This window comes from Sturnus vulgaris, chromosome 21 (genome assembly GCF_052056855.1).
Source record: "Sturnus vulgaris isolate bStuVul1 chromosome 21, bStuVul1.hap1, whole genome shotgun sequence".
Lineage (NCBI taxonomy): Eukaryota > Metazoa > Chordata > Aves > Passeriformes > Sturnidae > Sturnus > Sturnus vulgaris.
Genome location: NC_142263.1, coordinates 6,315,540 through 6,329,870, shown reverse-complemented (window position 1 = coordinate 6,329,870; position 14,331 = coordinate 6,315,540). Strand labels below are relative to the sequence as shown.

The following is a 14,331-nucleotide window of genomic DNA, read 5'->3' as shown; positions in this document are numbered from 1 at the left end:
TTTTATTTCACATTTTAAATTGGATGCAGGCTGTTAGAAAACAAAACCCTTTAGCAAAGTTTACCTGGAATTTATTGAAGTCATTCATCAATAAATGGTGGCCATGGAGGTTGCAGGTTGTTCTGCAATGCAGTTTTATATTTTGCCATCATGGTCCTTTCTCCATAAACACAAAAGTGAAAACATCCAGTGAATATTACTTTTAAGAAATTGGATTGTCCTTAAGTTAGTATGAGTCTTCAGAGCAGTCTGGGGTTAAAAAAGCAGAGCAGATTTTAAAGAAATAAGCTTTCAATGTATTATTTTCATTGGAAATGTTCAATTGCTGCTTTGGAAATCTTAATGTATATTTTTCAGATATCCTGAATTTATGTCTTTGTCTTGTGAGGAACTTGAGAGAAATGAATACAGACAAATTATTTCATAAAACATGCGAAATGGCTGTGGATTGACAGTTAAATCTGGAATAGTGAATACAGTCAATTTTCCTCTTTGTTCTGTCAGCAGTCACTTGTACTCTAAATGTCTATTTAATTTTTTAAGTAGATTAACGGGAAATGTTTGCATTATTTGATTATTGAATTTACTTTCCCAAATAATGGATCTTTTCCTCAAATATTTATGTGATCTTGAAAATGTTTTTCCAGAAGGGAAAAATGCTAAAAATGAATGGGGAACATATTTTGAGTTATTTGTAGTGTGTGTACATAATGCCTCGCCTGAAATCACTGCACACTTGCCTTTTGGTGGGGAAAAAAAGCAGTTTGTCATCTGTACTGCCTTCCAAAATTAGATTCAGATAATCCCACCTTTTGGAGTAAATGAGCAGCAGATTGGTCTTAAAAATGAAATTCAAGTAAGCTCTTGGTAAGTGATATAAAAAATAAATAAGCTAATATGTGAGCAACAGAGAGCATCTCAGTGATAGATGATAACACAGATTACCTTTGTTGTGTTCATAATTAGTCTGGGCAGGGAAAGGAGAGGGAGAAGGAGGCATCAGGAAATGCTTTTGTTTAGTCCTCTGTGGTTGGGTTTGGTTTGGTTTTTGTGGGTTTTTTTTATTTTTTTGTCTTTTTTTTTTCCCCTGTGCTCTGTGTGTGCATGTGGCTCACCGTGCACGGATGAGGAATTGTATAGGAAATTTGCAGCTGCTCTAGTTATTCAGTAAGATTTGTATAAGCTGGCACGAGGGACAAAATTAGAGGGAAGTTGAACGAGTGCTGTGCAGTTTATTAGCTAGGCAGCCATAATTTTGACCTTGCTGTGGGTTAAAGGACACAGACCTGAGAAGAAATCTGTTTATCATGTAGGGAATTCATGCCATCCCTGACAGTGTACAGTGAACAAGATGGATGATCTGCCAAATTGGTCCCTCGCATGGGTGAATCAGGGCAAATTTACAGTACGATTCCTTTGCTGCTCCTGATACAGAAATAACATTTCCCAGGGTTTCTGTTCGGTTGTATGATGACCCAGGGTGAGCAGAGAAAAGAAATAGGATTTGTAGGATCCCCTTTACCTTAATGATTTACATGCACCTCACTTTCCTTTCTGTCCGCCTCTCACATAAAGCACTAAAGAAAAAGTCAGATTTTTAGGTTTGAGAGAGCAACTTCAAGTGAGTGTGTCAGGGAAGCTCTTGAATGCAGCATGGGGAAGCTCCCATGCCCCTGAACAGCAAACACCATTATCCTCTGCACCCTGCTCCATTTGGGCCTGATTTTTCCTGTGCATTATTTTCCTTCAGCATTTGGGATGTGTTTCCACGCTACACGGGCTGCATGCTCAGGAATGATCTGACAATATTCTGGATAGCAAACTCAAAAATCAGCGAGGTTTGCTGGCAGCCATTGCCTGGTGGGACCTGAGAATCCTCTGTGGTGGCACCACAGGGCTCAGAAAGCTGGGCTTGGATGGGGTCTGGCCTCCTCCTGGTGCAGCAGAGAGCTCTGTCAGCCTCCTCCAGACAGCTGGAGCCAAACCCAGGGATGTGTGAGCCTGGGATCCATGTCATTAACCCTGGCATGGAATGGGTGGGAGACAGCAAGGAGCAGGAAGCAGCCCCATAGAAATGGGGAAAACTGTGGATGGAGAAATCCTGTGCTCCTTATCTCCTGAATTATTCTTGTAAACCACGTTGCCTGTGTGTTGTTGTTTTTAAAAAGGCTCAGCCTGTACCCTCACATGTCTGGAATCTCTGAATAAGCTCAGTCAGTACGTTCTGTGAGAGATAAATTTATTGGGGGAAAACAACATTTTGTACAGAACCTATTGTTGTTGGCAAATTAACAGATTGGGAAAACTTTCTTTTAAACCAAGTGTCACAATAACAGATTTGGGTGTCTCCTGATCCACTCGCTATCTTTATGTTGGATTCTCAAACACTTTAATTAATACAACATAATTACAAACTGTATTTTAATCTTGTTATTTCTGGACAAAGAGAATTGCAAAAATGTGATGTGTGTGATAAGAAACAAAATGAAATCAATAACACTCTCGAGATAGAGAGTTGTATCAGTTGTAGAAAATCCCTCATTGACAGAACAAAATAGTAGCTGAGTGAGTTTCTTACAAGTCACAGAAGGAGGTTTAAACCAGTCTAGAATGGTAGCTTTAAAACCATCCTTATATAAAAATGTTGTGGCAAGCAAAACTGAGATTTCCTGACCAAGGAAATTGCGTGCAAACTTACAGACTATTGCACTTCAGTTTTTCCTGATTTTTATTTGTATTTGTACATCTTGTCTTTATAAGAAATCAGAGACTACTCAAGATAAAATTAGAAAATAATTCTTGATTTTAAAAAGAGGCTTTTTAGTACCCAAGTCATAGCAAGTAGCATTTTGCATACTTAGGCATTTTTTTAAGTAGGTAGAATATAAATGAGGAGGAGAGTTAAATATCCTGCAATCAAAACATTACAATTATACTAAAGTGGGGACTTTTTTCTCTTTTTTTAATTACAGAAAGTACTCCAAAGACTTCTGCCAGTTGCAGTCCTGCTCCTGAATCTCCCATGAGTTCCAGTGAATCAGTGAAAAGCCTGACTGAGTTGGTACAGCAGCCCTGTCCTGCCATAGAGACGAGTAAGGATGGCAAATCCCAGGAATCCAGCGAGCCACCTGCATCTGAATCCCAATCCACGACCCCTCTGCCACTCTCAGGCCACTCAGCACTCAGCATCCAAGAGCTGGTGGCCATGTCCCCTGAGCTGGACACCTATGGCATCACCAAGAGGGTCAAGGAAGTGCTCACGGACAACAATCTTGGTAAATCACTTTATTTCATGTCTTGACCAAAATCGTGTGTAAGTGTTCATGCTTTTATTGTTAGCTACAGTAGGTGTGTATGAGAATGCCTGGGTTTGACTCTAATTTACTAAAAAGATGCCTAATCTTTATAAACTGGTAGAAAACTCCTTCCAGATTGTCACACTCTACTTCAAATGTCATCACACCCTTGGTCTTCCTAAGCTCTGTTCCTGGCTCAGCAGCCAGGTATTAGTCCCACCTCCCAAAACAGCGTCCAGGACCCCCAGAACTCCAGAGCCAGTGAGATCTCCCCTTGGGAAAGGCTGTTTCCCCCACATTTGCAAATTCCAAGCTCATTTTGGGTGAAGTAGAGGAGCCCAGCATGGTTGGAGAGGGAGGTGCAGCACAAGCAGGAGCAAAGTTTCCCTGCAGAGCTGAGAGAGGAAATGCAGACTCAGCTGAGGTTTAGATGAGCCTGACATAATTGTACAGGGCCACTCAGTTAGAGATGTGCAAAGCTGAGGCTGCTTTTGCCTACAGATGGGGTTTGGGCTGTTGAATTCACTGGCATGACTGTTTGGAATAGTCACAGGGAATAACCTGATGTGGGTATGGGAAATCCACATGAATACTGTCACTCTGCCTCTAAATCACTGGTTCTTCATGTCTTTAACCCTTGCTTCCTCACAAAGCTTTGGGAAATGTTTATGGGATCCTTTGAGGGCAGTAAGACTGTCCCAGTGTTACCTGCTCCTGCTTCTGGGTCTTAGCAAGGGATTCATCCCACCTGCACTGGGTGTTCAGGGGAGTGTCTGCTGCTCTCCAAAAGTACCAGTTTCTCTTCCTTCACTACAAATAGGACCAAAAGTTTAGATTTAGACTGATGATATTACTTATGTGAGAAGAATTTTACCCACATCATCTGAAGATGATGACTGTAAAGGTAAAAACTCCTCTATTTTAGTATGTCAGGAAGCCTTTTTTGTCTAGACACAGAATAACGTGTTACTGTCTTAAAAAAATCTTTAAGGGAGAAAAACACTGGGATGGGGGAGGTTCCAAGTTCTCATTTAACATAATTTGGGGACAAAAAAGGAAATGGCCCTGATCACTGACATACCCTGAATGAGACTGTGTTCCACTGAGCCCAGCAGAATTCCTTGCCCCTGCATTTGGCTTGGGCAGATGGTGGTTGCATGTTCAGTGAAGATAACATAGAGATAAAGCCCCAAATCATGGTAAGGGTTTGCAGATCCAAGCCCCTGGTTTTTGGGCAAAATGCTATTGAGTGCTGTACCTGCTCTGGTGTTCCAGAGAGGTTTGAAAAAAAAAAAAAAAGTATTTTTGTTTACATTTGCTTTGATGCCATTTTTACTTAGTCTTTTTTATTTCCCATGATTTTTGTTTTCCTACAGTGTGGCTGACAAGCCTAAAAAGCAGCAGAAGAGCCAGGAAATGTGCCCCAAACTCTGCATTAGGTGTGGAACCAGTTTCAATGTCTCCTTTTGTGCCCTCAGTGTGCTAGTGCACCAGGTTTTCTGGTGCACAGGTTTCTCTGGTTAAGGCCACTGGGCCTTGTGAACCTGTCATAGGCAACTGGTGGTGGCTGAGGTGTCCCAGTGTCACCAGCCAGTGAGGAGCAGAGTTGGACAAAACTACTCAGACTGAGCTGGGCGGGTCTCTCCTCCCATCACCAGTAGGGGAATGGCTTCAGAATGACACAGAGCAGGTTCAGGTGGGATGTTAGGAAGGAATTGTTCCCTGTGAGGGTGGGGAGGTCCCAGCACAGGGTGCCCAGAGCAGCTGTGGCTGCTCCATCCCTGGAAGTGTCCATGGCCAGGTTGGACAGGGCTTGGAGCACCCTGGAGAGTGGAAGGTGTTCCTTTCACTGGGAGTTGGAACTGGGTGATCTTTAAGGTCCCTTCCAACCCAAACCATTCTGTGAAGGTTCTGTGGCTCCAGCACACCATGCTGGCAGTGTTCACACTGAGATGCTGCTGATGTTCTGAGCCCCAAAAGTCAGAGTATCCTCAGTGATTCCCTGCTGGGCTCCAGGGAGCTCACAGAGAGAAACAGATGCACTCAACTGCTTGAGGATAGGGGATATTGGGAATTTTGTAGGAAGGGTGAAGAGTATCCATGAAACCAACACAGCTTTGCCCATTAGAATCTACATCAGTGGGAACAGGCGTGAAGGATGGGGAGGAGTTTTAGGAAACCTGTGCTTAAAAATATTCCAGTTATTAATAGTGCTCTGAGGAAGATGGAGCGTGATACACCTGCTACCTCCTGAGGATGATTTCTAACACCTTCCCCCTTAGCTTGGGAGTCTTTCAGGTGTTTTCTCCTGTCCTGCCATATCCTGACATGAAATAAACAACACAAACATCTTTAGCTTTGTTCTTAACACCTAGAGAACATGATGTTACCTCCTTCCACATTTGCATTTTTAATTTTTAGGCTGTAGGTTGAGGTTCATTTCCTTCAGCAGCACTGCCAGCACTGCTCATTCCCAACCCTTTTGCAAATCTGTGCCCATATTCCTGTTCATGTGGCAACACAATAACAGATTTTTAAAGTAGCTGTGTTATCTTGCTAGTAGCTGGCAGGTTTACAGGGAAATGGATAAGGCCTTGCTGATGTTTTTAAATACAAACAGGGAGCAGGTTACCCCAGCAATATACGTGATAACAACATAAAGATAAAATTGATAAAATTGCCCCTGAATTACCTCTTTTGTCTGATTTTCCTGATATTGAGGGTAGTGGAAAATCACTTATTATTTAGGAACTTGAGTGAATTCTGAATGTAGGTTTCTGTTCAGTCTGTAAGAACTGTTTTCAGGGTTAGTTTTAGAGCTTATTAGCAGGGTGTCATGTTTTAAGCCCTGTTCTTCTTTCCCCTCTCTGCCTCTCATTATCTCAGCTGCTTCCTCTAAAAGCTTTGCAGACCTACCTGCTCCACACATCTGAGTGAAATGTTCTGCAGCTTCTGACTGTCCCATATTCCCTCCTCTCTCCATACAGGCAAAAAAACCCCACCAGGGCAAAAGTCTTGGGATCTTTTTAAAGAGAAAGAGGAGGGAAATTTTGGAGTTAAGCACAGGGGATGGGTCTATAGAGCAGATATTTGCCATGAGCTTTCTGTGTCAGGATGAGGGAAGGCTGTGAAGAGACCAAGAGCTGGTGGTGCTTTTGCAGGGCTTGTCCTGCAGAGCTGTGGGGTCAGAAGCCCCCACTCATCCCTGTTGTCCCTTAGGGATCTGTTGGTTACCACTGGCTCCAAGGGCAGGGATGTGAAGGGAGAATGTTCTGCTGTGTGTTAGTGAGGGCTCTCTAAAGCTGCAGATCAGACACAAGACCCCGAGGCCCAAATTTGGGGGTTATGGAAAGATCTTCAGGTTGCCTTGAAATCCCATGATAGCAGCACTTTATCTTAAATTCTGATGACTCAGATGACTCCAGGCTCTCTCCTGGAGCAGAAGTTGGTATCAAGGCAGTTCAGCTGAGGAGGAACACTGAAGTGAAGGGGGTTAGAAAACCAGCTGTGTGGTTGGGTTTGAGCTGCACAGGCATTTTCCCCAGTCCTTGATAAGTTAGACCTTTCCCATATAAAATCATTGTCAGCAATGCACATACGAACACTGTACACTGTAAAGCATTTGCAGATTTTACCCTGCCAGCTGACAGTTTGTGAGAGAACTAAAATTAAATATTCTAAACTATAAATACTGCAGAGATTGTAAAACAGAAATTGTATTGCAAATTCTGATTATGTCTAGTGGGTAAGACCCAGTTGGATCCCCACAGATAGTACAGCACAGAAATTCCATACATGTTTCTGTGAGGACATTTATATGGCCATTGCTGAAGGGGGAGGTTGCATTGCTCTTGGTTCACTGATTGCTGGAAATGTTTGGATTGCCCTGTTGGCACAAAGCTGTGGCACTGCCCTCCTGCATAAGAGCTAAGTAGCCTCACTGCTCTCACTAGTTGCCTGCTTAGCTAGAAGTTCAGTTTATTTTTCCTCTCCTAATTTTATTTTTTGCACACAGTTTCTGTAAGGTCCTGCTCCCCAAACACGTCAAACTCCTCCCTTTATCTCAGGCATATCCTGAGGATTAAACTAAAGCTCAATATTTACCCTTCTAGTGGGGGGCAGAGCATTTATTCTCCTAAACGTTTCTTCTGGGTTTTGAAGCAGTTCTGAAGTAGGAATAATTGAGGAATGATCTCGTGTTCTTTTCCGTGTCTCGGCTGAGCGAATTCACGCGCTTCTCAATTTCGCATTAGGTCAGCGTTTGTTCGGGGAGACAATCCTGGGGCTGACACAAGGCTCTGTCTCAGACCTGCTGGCTCGCCCCAAGCCCTGGCACAAGCTGAGTCTCAAGGGAAGGGAACCCTTTGTCCGCATGCAGCTGTGGCTCAACGATCCCAACAACGTGGAGAAGCTGATGGATATGAAGCGCATGGAGAAAAAAGGTAACGGGGAGCAGAGTGCTGACTCACGCCTTCCTGTGATCAGCCTGGCTTTTATAACCCTCCATAAATAGTGGAGAGGCAGCATTGATCCAGTGTTATGAGGGTTATGCAAAAGGACTTCACCACAGCTCTTTTTGGAGCTTTTATTTGATGCTTGTTCAAGCAGATACATCTTGAAATAAAAAGAAAACAAACACGCAACAAAAAGTCAACTCCAACCCCGAAATATTCACCAGCTGCTGGGGAATCGTTGCTGTTTTCTCCTGTAGATTAATTACTGAGGCCCTGGTGTATCACTGATAACTTGCCTTACCAAATGAGAAATGTGAGTTTAGGAGCTGGCTTTGGGTTATTAGCTAATAGTGCTGCAGCTGGTCACAGATGTTGGGCTGGAAGAACTGTGCATTGATTCCTGGGAAAGCTCCTCGCCAGTCCTGCACTGATGGTTGCTGGGAGGAGAGAAAAATGCAGTCTTTATAAAAGGCTATTGCAGAATAATGATATTTGTAGCCTTTAGAGGGAAGGGGAAGATGATTGTGTTAATACAACAAAATTTGTGTGTTCTGCTCACATAAAACAGGGTCATGGGGATGGACCCTATGAGTGATCTGAGTTGTTACTGGGTACCTTAGCAGGGAGTACATCCTGCAAATTTATCCAACTCTCTCCATTTTAAATTCATCACTAAAACCCAGTGGTTATTCTGAGCCCTGTTTTTAGTATGTTCATGTGATTTTACAAGAGAGATTCGTGGGCTGCCATTATCAGCAGTTAACTAATTAATGATATATACATCTCTGGAGCTACCCCTTAATGATATTAGCACAGACATCATTAATCGTGTACACTGAAAGCTCTGCTGTTGACTGATGTTCTGAAAGCATTTACACATTTGATCCAGAACTTGGTGATTATATTTAAAATTGCAGTGCAGGAGCTTCTGGGAAAATTATAGTCTTGCAGGCTTTTAAGAAGAAATTCAAACCCTTGTCACAGTAACCAGTATAATATAAAGCAGTGCAGTATCTTAGCACAAATCGTGTATGATCTTCCATGGGGAGTAAAATCCACTTGGGTTTCCCACTTACAACTGTAAACCAAAGGGAATCGTGAGGGGTTTTGCTGTATTAGAAACATGGCAGGAATAAAATTGTCAACTAGCTGGATTTTTATAGCCTCACAGAGAATATTGCCCATAATGCAGCAAAATAAAATAAAAATAATTTAAAAGTAGTACTGACAATATCCTTTCAGAACTATTTTCTAAACTGGATTCTTATCAAATAGTGAGCGATACATATGGTCTGTAGATGGCATCTGAATAGAGATAAGGCCATAAATCATTGAGACTCTGCACTGAGCTCCTGATCTGTGCAAGTGCTGTCCTCAGAGCACAGCAGTCTAAAGTGAATTCAACCCTGTATTTTCTGCAAAATCCTTTCATGCAGGTTAAGGATCCTGTAATTTAACCTTTTAAATTGCTCAGAGCCACATTAAGAATTTAACTTTCCCTTCAGCTAATGTCAGTTAAAGAACAATGCGACTGGGTCTGCTTCCAGTGGAACATTATTATCAATTATTTCTCTGCCACATTTTATTAAGGGAGTAAATTAATAATTATGATAAAGGTGAGCTGCATATCTCTTTTTTTTTTTTTTTTACTGTTCCACCAGTCTAAAGTTTGTGCTATAAATGTCCCTTTTAAGAGGTTCTTAAAATTTGCAATGTACATTAACCACCCTCTTTGGAGGGAGCTGGGGGTTCATGCTCACCAGGCTGAGCCATTCTGCACACCTTTCCTGCCTGGGAAGAGTTCATTCCTCTCATAACCTCTGGGGTGTTGTGCTGCTGGAGCATCACACTCCTCACAGAACAGCACTGGTGTCAGAAGAAAATTGAATTCCCTTTATTTCCCCATTATTTCACTTTTTAATAAACTTGTTCAATACCACATAAGATAAAAATGATATTAAAAGGGCTCTGTTTTATCTCAGTGGGCAGCTGTGCCATGGTGTCTGTGGCATCCATAGCTGGGCACATGCTGGGGACTCTTCCCAGAGGGACACGTGGATGCTGGGAGGGAACAACTCAGCCTCAGACCCAGATCCAGACCTTTGCTCAAATTACAGCTGCGTTTCCTTTTCTTTCATATGTCTCCTGAGAAATGGAGACTGGTCACAGACAAAAATCAAACTTCTCCAAAAATAAAGTGTGTTTGCAACTTGGATTCCAGTTTGAGCCTTGCTGTCACTGCAAATGTGCTGAATGATCTCTTTACGTTGTCTACACGCAGCACATATGTTTAAAAATAAAAATTAAAATGGAAAAGCTTTTAAAAATGTCATCTAAGTTTCCAGAGACCAGCATTAAAGCCTGAAGTCTGAGTCCGAGTTCTGCCTTTGGCCCAGTGGAAATTTGTCCTGATAATACACTATCCTCCAGAAAACAATTGCTGTGACAGAACAGTGGAACATCCTCCTCTTTATTTGTATTTTAATGAAGTATGTGCTTTTATATCATTTCTTCCATTCACATGAGAGCAACCCAGCTCAGCCAGTGCACCTTTTGTGATCCCAGTGTGAGGTTACAGGAATGACATTTTTCCCAAGCTCTCACAGCTCCAGATTGTCCTTTGCTGTTTAAGTCAGGAGCTCTGCCTTGCCAGAAACCCCATCCTTTGGAGAGCAGACAAAGGGAGATCCAGCCCATCCTGATCCCTGCATGTTTCCTGCTGACTCAGTCACCTGACCAAATTCCAGAAATTCCAGTTAGAGGTGGTCTGAGCACCTTCCACATCTCCCATGCCAGGTTCTGTTTTGTCTCGTGGCCTCCTTGAAGCTGCTGCCCCTTGCTGAGGTGATGGATGTTGTCCTCCAGCCTCTTGGTTCTGCTCTGCAAGGAAGCAAGGGAGCCTTGGCTGTAGTTTGCATGTCAATGCAATTTGGAAATAACACCCAGGAAGGAGTTTTGAGAATAAACACCTTATAGAAATATGAGATTATCTTGCTGGAATGATTAATTCCATGGCTGAAGGTTGTAGCAGTTCCTTGAAGGCTGCAAAAATAAGGCCAATGGGTCACCTTGAAATAATGCAGATTTTTTTCAGTTTTACATCTGGTTGGAACAACTTAAATAGGTGGATTTTTAAAGGAGCTTTATTAAAAAAAAAAATTGGTTTTTATGGTTATTTCAAATGTGTGCAGGACTGTATCACGTCAGAGTGATGGATCACGAGCAACTCACGTTGTGTTCCATATCAGTGATCTTACACAGTAGGCAATCCACAGGTAATCTGTCATATTCAGGAAAAACAAAATGTGGGCCATGCAGATACCCCCAAAGGTTACAGAGTGTGTTCAGAATTCAGTTCCATGATAGTAAAGCCACAGTGCCAAAGGTCCCACTGGAGGCAGCATGGAGAGGGCAGGGTGCTGGAACCCACTGGAGCCAGAAAACCCAGCCAGTCCTGGAGGGAGCCTTGCCAGGAGACACTGGCTGGGGTTTGAACGCTGCAGTTGATTTGATTGTACTGAATTTTTATTCATTGTGCAGCCTCAGCCTGAAGGCAGAGCTGGGGGGAGAGAAAAATTGAATTTTTGAAGAATTTGGTTGCTGACCAGTGTGACTGGCCCCACAGTGTCCCTGGCTCCAGCCAGAGCTCCTGGCTCCTGGAGATTTAATGCCTCCTGGATTGATGTCTGGCTGGTGTAGTCTGGAACTTAATACCCGAGGTTATCAAACTACAGCTCTTGCATATGTAAACTCTTAAATATCTGGAAGATATTTAACAGGCATTAAATATTTTATTGACAAGATTCATCTATATTTGCTGTTTTCAGCCCCCTCATTAGCAATGCTTGTGCATGATACTGCCAGGTGCAGTAAATCCCACCTCTCCATGCCCAGTGTAAATCAATCAAGCCGGTGACAGCCTTTGCTGGGACTCCTTCCTTGTGGAATCTGCCAGGATAATTCACTCTCAGTCAGGAAGGAAGGTCAGGGGCAGGATCACAGGCTCCTGCCATCAGCCTCACTGAGCCCATCAGCGCAGGGAGAGCTTTCTCAAGAGTGTCTGTGTTTTGGAAGGAGCTTTGTGTAGGGGAGGAGGGGGCTGGGGGCTGGTTTTCTTTCATAACCTGTCAGTGCCACAGCAGAGAGCTGTAGGGAAAGGCAGCAAACGCCTGATGGGCTGTGCAGCCCATTCCTGGCATCTCCGGGCTCCAGGCGCCATCGTGTGTTGGGATGGCTTGGGAAGGTGGGAATGCTGCAGTTCCACTTCCACATTCATATTTTCCTTAATGTCAGAGACACCTCCGTGCACACCTGAAGTGTTGTAACCACCCAACCCCTTTCAGTCAAAATGAAGCACAGCTGTCCCAGTCAGGGCCTGACGTGGGAGTTCACTCCTCTCCAAGGAGTGAATCTGAAATGAGCCGTGTGAACTGAACCCTGTCATTCGTGTCCCACGTTCATTGTAAAGGCAGAAAACTCTGGCAGGTTTCCAGATGATTTACTTTCTTTTCTTCTCTTTCTGCCTCTTGCATCCTCCCTGCATTTGGTCTCTGGTGGTGCCCCATCCTTCCTGTCCCCTCCTGCCATCTCTGTGTTTATCCCTCAGCTCGTGCATGCATTGATTCTGTATTGTATTCAGCCAGGGCTGATGGGACATGTTTCTCTTTCAGCCTACATGAAAAGGCGGCACAGCTCCGTCAGTGACAGCCAGTCCTGCGAGTCCTCATCCACTGGCATCGACTACAGCCAGGGTGCCAGCCCCCAGCCCCAGCACCAGCTCAAGAAGCCCAGGGTGGTGCTGGCACCAGAGGAGAAAGAAGCTCTCAAACGAGCCTACCAGCAAAAGCCATACCCATCACCAAAAACCATTGAGGAACTCGCCACGCAGCTCAACTTGAAAACCAGCACCGTGATCAACTGGTTCCACAATTACAGGTGTGTGACCTCCAGGGAGCCCTGCTCCTGAGGGGGGGCTTGGCTTGGCTTTAGCAGGTGCTGCTCTGCCTCAGCAGGCTGTGTCAGGGGGTTGTGCAAAACAAGCAGCTTTGACAGCTGGGAGGTTCTCACTAACACAGTGCTAATGCTCCAGACTAATTTTAAGTCATCCCTGAAGAGCAGCAATATTCACATATTGATGTAAGTAGTGCTTTTAAACAGAAAGTCTGGCTTTTGGGGTGGGCGTGGATGTAGAGATGTCCACTGATGAATATTTATAAACCCCCTGCAGCAGCCAGGCTGCTGTGTCTGACTCACATGTGCACAGGCACAGACACGTGTCTGTGTGTGGTGGGTGTTGTCCCTGGGTCACTAGGTGTGGGGTACATGGAAATGTCCTTTATTGGATGCCATCAGAATTGTCCTGCTTTCATTGTGTCATTTTCCTGCACCAGAAGAAAAAAGAGGATTTTCTCACCGAGCTCTGAAAATAGGCACAGTGTTTATGATGTGTTTCTGGGGAGCTTCGTGGAGTCCTGAAGGACAGAGAAGCAATAACCCTGAAGTCAGATGAGAAGGATTTCCTACAAGGGCCTGCAGTGCCAGGAGAGCCAGAGGGCAGGGATGGATGGAATATTGGGAAGGAATTGTTCCCTGTGAGGGTGGGCAGGCCCTGGCACAGGGTGCCCAGAGCAGCTGTGGCTGCCCCTGGATCCCTGGCAGTGTCCAAGGCCAGGCTGGACAGGGCTGGGAGCCACCTGGGCCAGTGGAAGGTGTCCCTGCCATGGCAGGAGGTGGAACAAGATGAGCTTTTAGGTCCTTTCCAACCCAAACCATTCCAAAATTCTATGATTTATCTCATTGTTGTGATTAAATCAAGCCCCACTTGAATAAAATGTTAGTCTGTTCAGTTGCTTTCTTGTTTGAGGAGGAACCTTCTCCACATTTGAACCCCTGAAGTAGGTTTTGGCCTAGAGACAGCGATAAAAAGAGACAAGGCTGGAATAGCACATAAGAATTATAAGGATTTAAATAAACATATTATCAACTGCTTGGGATTCAAAGTCCTAATTAATGCAGCAGACTTTTCTCCAAGAAATTTGTGCTAATGAATATTGAACAGGTACAGTTAAGCTACCAGATTTAATACTATTCTGCTCCTTCACTCGGAGCCAGTAACGTTCCTAATTAGTCCAGATTGCTAAACTTGTTTGTTTTTCAAAACTGCTAACATTTAAAGGGTAGTTTTTCACTTTGGCCCTTCTCAGCTTTTACTGGGGAAGTTGCTGAAGCTAAAGCAGCAGAGTTTAATGAGCTATCTCAGAAATACTGTGCACAATAGTTAAATAATGTTTATAGTAAACAATACAAAATTTTTTAAAAATCGAGTAATCATATTTACACTGAATTCCACTGCCTTGAATTCAGTACAGATGCAGCCTCTTTTCACTGCTCAGAGTTCTCCAAATGCAGGCCTCTTCCAATTCCCACTTGCAGGCAATTATACACAAGTTGGAGGGATGCCTATGAAAATATGTTCCCTTCGGCCTGACAGCAAAATGTGCTGTTCTCACTTGGGCAGACGAGCCTGGTGGCAGGTGTCACCTCCCTCGTCACCACGAGATCCCTGCCTGGGCGTGTGCTGA

The 14,331-nt window shown here is 43.9% G+C and overlaps 1 protein-coding gene across 6 annotated transcripts in view; it reads left to right on the top strand.

The window, feature by feature from the left end:
• CUX1 (cut like homeobox 1) overlaps positions 1-14,331 on the top strand; it is a 266,427-nt gene that overhangs the window by 218,320 nt on the left and 33,776 nt on the right. For 5 of the 6 annotated variants that reach the window (XM_088177067.1, XM_088177066.1, XM_014876437.2 and 2 more), the window contains 3 exons: positions 2,973-3,275; positions 7,550-7,738; positions 12,421-12,685. The exons of the other annotated variant lie outside the window; for it this stretch is intronic. In XM_088177067.1, coding sequence (XP_088033193.1) covers positions 2,973-3,275; positions 7,550-7,738; positions 12,421-12,685 — 757 coding nt within the window. The remainder of the gene's footprint in view (positions 1-2,972; positions 3,276-7,549; positions 7,739-12,420; positions 12,686-14,331) is intronic. 6 annotated transcript variants of the gene reach the window in all.